At 58.9% G+C, this 5,441-nt stretch overlaps 1 protein-coding gene across 4 annotated transcripts; it reads right to left on the bottom strand.

Annotated features, from left to right (window-relative positions):
- Window positions 1-209: 209 nt before the first annotated feature.
- Window positions 210-5,135, bottom strand: SMIM12 (small integral membrane protein 12). Of its 4 annotated transcripts, none has more exons than XM_072772014.1 (2): window positions 5,045-5,135; window positions 210-1,112 (listed from the first exon to the last, which is right to left on the bottom strand). In XM_072772014.1, exon 2 carries the CDS (start codon window positions 1,105-1,107, stop codon window positions 829-831), a length of 279 nt encoding a protein of 92 aa, XP_072628115.1. In that variant the 5' UTR covers window positions 1,108-1,112; window positions 5,045-5,135; the 3' UTR covers window positions 210-828. The 4 variants fall into 4 exon arrangements, with proteins under 4 accessions (XP_072628115.1, XP_072628116.1, XP_072628114.1 ...); XM_072772015.1 differs by having other exon boundaries at window positions 4,912-5,046; XM_072772013.1 differs by lacking the exon at window positions 5,045-5,135 and adding an exon at window positions 2,886-2,910.
- Between the last annotated feature and the right edge of the window lie 306 nt (window positions 5,136-5,441).

Genomic DNA, 5,441 nt, shown 5'->3' with positions numbered 1-5,441 from the left:
ACAGCAACTACTAAGCAACCTGGTCTACGCTGGATTCATATTTGGTAAGTCCTCGAACTCTCTTCTCATCATGATAAAAAGGCTCCCGGGGACCTGCCTGGGCCTCGGAGCTCTTGGTTAGAGGTCAGTGATTTCCGACCCCGCAATGCCTACACTTGCCTGACTCCTAAGGAGACCCCAACACCATCTGGAAGATAGGAGCACATCAAGACAGTTCTCAGATGCCACTTTAATCAGGTTTTGTACCATACAGTGATGGGGGGGTGGGTGTGTGCGAAGAATGAGACTGTTTTCAAGCATATCCCCCTGCCCCAAGGTACGCAGCCTGGGCTTCCAAGAACAGTAAAAGGCTTTCCTCCCCAGGGAGTCTCACTCCTGAGCTGACAGGACAGGATTTCAGGAAGCGTGAGAGGGGGGTGGGCAAGCCAGCAACGGGAGGCAGGCAGCTGGTTGCATTCTTCCCAGTGTGCACTGGAACTGGGCACGCAGGTGTACCTCCTAAGGCAGCACCCCAACCCCAGCCGCTCCCACGTGAGGCCAGGGGGGCCTCCCCAAAGAAACAGACAGCCGTCATTCATTTCATGACAGTCCTCCCAGCCGTGCGCCCGACGAGCAGAAGCCTGACAGATGAGCCTTCAGGCCAGCAGCACCCTCAAGGGCCTTCCTCTTCACCGGCCCCTCCGCTGCTCACACGTCTGCCTGGCCGGGTGGTACGCGAGGGGCCAGAATAAGCCATAAAGCAAATCAGATGTGGGTTCTGGAGCGGCGCAGACATGGTGGCAGGGCCGGTGGTGGCCCACAAGGGCCCACAGGGCTCTGTGTCTTTCGTTAATTCTTTTCCGGGCGGTTTCTGTTCAGGACGGCTTTAGGGGCAAATTCCAGCTTGTCCTTAAGGCTCACCACCTGGGTGTGGTCCTTGCCTAGCAGTTCATCCAGCTTGCGGTCCTCCCGGCGCTCAGAGATGCTCTTCTCCTCCTCCGCAGGCTGGGGATCCTTTCCCCGGATGAACCATTCCAAGTGGTAACCCACAGCCCCGACCACAAAGGCCACAGGAAACGTGACATAGGGAGCATAGGTACGCACCACGGTCCAAAGCACAGGCCACATGACATCTGCAGAAGAGCACAAGGCAGCGTTAGGGAGGAACCAGCAGCCCCTGTCCCATGAATACAGACGACCCTCCGGGGCGCTCCCGTCACCAGGCAGCCTGAGCATCCACCCCACGCAGAGTAAGGCAAGAGAGTGCCCTGCTCAGGCAGCGGTCAGGGCCCTGAAACAGTCTAGAAAATTTTGAAAGACGTAACCGTTAGGGAAAGGGGAAGAATCTCTAGGTTCCGTACTATCCTGTTTGACCGTTACGCAACCACATGTGGCCGTGCTCCCCTCGAGGGAGCCTCTGAGCTCTCCCGACGAAGATTCAAGCCTGTTACTGGCCCCAGGCCCTCCCTCCACACTTTAAACCAACATTTCAGAAACAGAAAAGAGCCTCCCTCTGCTCCACGCAGTTTCTCCGTGAACACAGCCTGCCACCCTCTTCCCACCAGGTGAGGTCCCACGGCCACTCTCCTGGCTCCACCATAAGTAGTTCCTCTGCCACAAAAAAGAATAAGAAGCGTCTTTAAGTGGCCCAAACCCTAACTCGTTACTCAACCATTCTGGATGTTAGAGAAATGATTTTTCCCCCCAATCTGAACTTGATCTTGGTAACAGTGAGACATACCTGGACTTTACAAAACGGGGGCTGGCCACACCTCTTTTAAAACACATTCTCGGGATCCCTGGGTGGCGCAGCGGTTTGGCGCCTGCCTTTGGCCCAGGGCGCGATCCTGGAGACCCGGGATCGAATCCCACATCGGGCTCCCGGTGCATGGAGCCTGCTTCTCCCTCTGCCTGTGTCTCTGCCTCTCTCTCTCTCTGTGTGACTATCATAAATAAATTTAAAAAAATAAAAATAAAAAATAAAACACATTCTCTTCAACCAAACCCTTCATATTTGCATAAAAAACTCCTAAAAGTGTCACCAACACGTTATACAGACTCTGAACACGACAGGGAGCGAATTTTTTCTGTAAAAAACACACTGTATAGGGATCCCTGGGTGGCGCAGCGGTTTGGCGCCTGCCTTTGGCCCAGGGCGCGATCCTGGAGACCCAGGATCGAATCCCACATCAGGCTCCCGGTGCATGGAGCCTGCTTCTCCCTCTGCCTATGTCTCTGCCTCTCTCTCTCTCTCTGTGACTATCATAAATAAATAAAAATTAAAAAAAAAAAAAACACACTGTATAAGCCTGTCGCCGAGAAAGAAAAAAAAAAAGGTAGAATGGTCCCAGAGCTTCCTGAAATGAATTAGGACAACATCAAAAAAAAAAAAAAAAATACAGAAACATACGGATTGGTTCACTCTAATGGCCATTTAGTCTCATGACGGTCCCCATTAATAATTACCAGTTACTATTCACAGGGCACCCGGCAGGCTCAGTCAGTGAAGCACTGATTCTTGGTTCTAGCTCAGGTCATGACCCTGAGGTCGTGGGATCGAGCCCCAAGTCAGGCTCCTCCCTCAGCAGAGTCTGCTTGTTCTCTTCCCTCTTCTCCTCCCCCCCTCTCCCCCTCTCTCAAATAAATAAAGTGTCTAAAGAAAAACGATTATCCACGTTATCATAATAACGGTAGCTACCGTTGACGGAGCACATACGTGCTCGGGCCACTTTATACACTGTACGTCCTTTCGCCCTCATGTCCACTGTGAGGCCGACGTCATCATCAGAGGGCTACACGGTTTGCCCCAAAGTCTCCACTAGAACATCATTCATTCCATTTGCACCTCTGTAGGTATTTCTGCGACTTAGTTTTCTCCAGTCCAACACGTACAAATGAAACCTCACCAACGAGAAAATGATCTTCTCTCTCTCTCTCAACTTGGTTCCGATTCTCTTTGGAGGAATCCCAGCATTCTGTGGACCCAAGACTGTAACGGACCATCATCAGGGGGAAACCCACAGCAGCTCCAAGGGTCCCCTCTGGGTCCCTTGTCTTAGCACCGGGCCCAGCGCCGCCCGGGTCACTCGCCAGTCATCAGCTGATTGTCACAGCACCTCTATGAGGTCGGAACTGTCAGCCCAGGTTTGTGCCTAAGGCCACAGAGGCTCAGGGACCTGATGTGAACTTGCCCGGAATCACCAGACGTGCTTTTGAATCCAGGCCTCTCCAAACGGCAGAGAGCTTGTGCTCGCTCTGGCAGCAAGAACACGCTGCAGACAGGTGCGCCGTGTCTGTCCAAATCCTGGACTTGGGGAGCACCTCCTGCAACTGTTGTTTGGTTTGTTTGTTTTTCCATCAACTTGGCACATCACCATCTGCAAGAGCTTCCCTGTAGGCAAACTCTGAGATTACGCAGAGATTTGCCAAATTATAAAACAGCAGAAGTCAATAAAAAGAACGCCCTGGGGCACCCGGGTGGCTCAGCAGTTGAGCGCCTGCCTTCAGCCCAGGGCATGATCCTGGAGTCCCGGGATCGAGTCCCATGTCAGGCTCCCTGCACGGAGCCTGCTTCTCCCTCTGCCTGCGTGTCACATGAATAAGTAAATAAAATCTTTAAAAATAAAATAAAATAAAATAAAAAATAAAAGGAACACCCTGAAGAACCTCAAACCTAATACACCACTTCCTCTCCTACCTTCATGGAGGTTCTCTGTACCTTAACCTGCACCCTAAACAGCAATTCTCCACGTGGATCCCTCGTTTGTTGTGAAACATCCCAAGCACAAGGCCACAACTCACAACATCTCCCACGCTCAGCAAAGATCTCTGTTGTCCCGACCCCCTTCTAGTGGTCCCCAGATAACCACACTCATCCCCTCGTCCAACACCTAGGACCACCTGCTCCGGGCCGGGCCTGGTGCCACGGCCCACCCCTCTTGGCTGCATTCCGCCCAGCCCTGAAGCTCCAAGAGGCCGAGGGCGCCCTGCCCGCCATCGAGGGCCCACCGCAAGCTCGCCGCCTGAATGCAGGACGGTCAAACGGCGCATGGGCATCATCAGTGCTGTGGGCCTCGGAGGGTGGCACAGCAGGTGCAGCCGCTGCAGGGCGGGCTGCAGGGTGGGTTGCAGGGCAGGCCACAGGGGTGAAACAGGCTGCAGTGAGCTGCAGGGCAGGTTGCAGGAGTGCGGCAGGGTGGGCTACAGGGAGGGTGGCAGAGGCGCAAAGGGCTGCAGGGCGGGCTCCAGGGTGGGCTCCAGGGCAGATTGCAGGGGCGTGGCGGGCTGCAGGGTGGGTTGCAGGGGCGCAGCTGGCTGTAGGGGTGCAGCGCGGGCTGTAGGGTGGGTTGCGGGGCAGCCTGCAGGGGTGCAGGGCGGGCCTCAGAGGGATGCAGGGCAGGTTGCAGGGGTGCAGAGGGCTGCAGGGCGGGTTGCACGGGCGCAGTGGGCTACAGGGCGGGCTACTGGAGTGCAAGGCAGGTTGCAGGGCGGCCGGCAGGGCTGCAGGGCGGGTTGCAGGGGCACAGCGGGCTGCAGGGGTGCAGAGGGCTGCAGGGCGGGCCTCGGAGGGCTGTAGGGAGGGCTACAGGGTTGCAGGGCGGGCCTCGGAGGGCTGCAGGGCAGGTTGCGGGGGTGCAGAGGGCTGCAGGGCGGGTTGCAGAGGCGCAGCGGGCTGCAGGGCGGGCTCCAGGGCGGGTTGCAGGGGTGCCGCGGGCTCCAGAGCGGGCCGCAGGGGCGCAGCGGGCTGCAGGGCGGGCCTCGGAGGGCTGCAGGTCGCCCCGGGGCGCCCTCACGCCTTCCCGCCCGGCGACGTCCAGCGGGCCGCCCGGAGGCCAGCGGGACCCGAGGCCCGGTCGCAGCTCGGCCCCCCGCGAGCCGCGGAACCAGCGGGACCGTTCGCACCCCCCCCCCCCCCGCAGCGGCCGCTCTCACCCACGCGCCCGACTCGGCCTCCGAGCCCCGGGAAGCCAGCGGCCAGGCCGGGCCCGCAGCGGCCCCCGCCCCTCCGAGGTCGCGGCCGGAGCCGTCTCCCTGACGACGGGCGGCCGCCGGACCCGAGGCTCACCCGCGCCGCAGCCGCAGCCGCAGCCGCGCTCCCGGTCCGGCCGCCGCCGCCGCTCCCAGCAGCCCGCGGGGCACCCCCGGGCCCCGCCCCCGGCGCCTGCGCCTGCGCCCTCGGAGCGCGCCGATTGGCTGAGCCCCGGCCAAGGAAGCTGAGCGTCGGCAGCGGGTCCGCCGCGCGGAACGGGGGCCGCGCGCCCCCTGGCGGCCTGGAGGCTTCCCAGCGACGTGCGCGGAGACCGTCGGTGCAAGGTCATCATCACTGGTCCCCAACACCCACAGACATGAATGACAGTGCTCCCTGCCTTGGAGGAGATGTCCTTAGCGGGCCATGGTGTAGAACCCGAGAGCTCTTCGGACGTGGGCCGGCTCTGGCCGGGTGAGCTGGGCAACATCCTGGC

The sequence above is a fragment of the Canis lupus genome, chromosome 13, assembly GCF_048164855.1.
Source record: "Canis lupus baileyi chromosome 13, mCanLup2.hap1, whole genome shotgun sequence".
Classification (NCBI taxonomy): Eukaryota; Metazoa; Chordata; class Mammalia; order Carnivora; family Canidae; genus Canis; species Canis lupus.
This window is presented reverse-complemented; position numbering and strand designations above follow the sequence as displayed.

What these genes read in the sequence shown, in the direction of transcription:
- SMIM12 (XM_072772014.1), bottom strand. Translation starts at nt 1,107, where the DNA reads ATGTGGCCTGTGCTTTGGACCGTGGTGCGTACCTATGCTCCCTATGTC.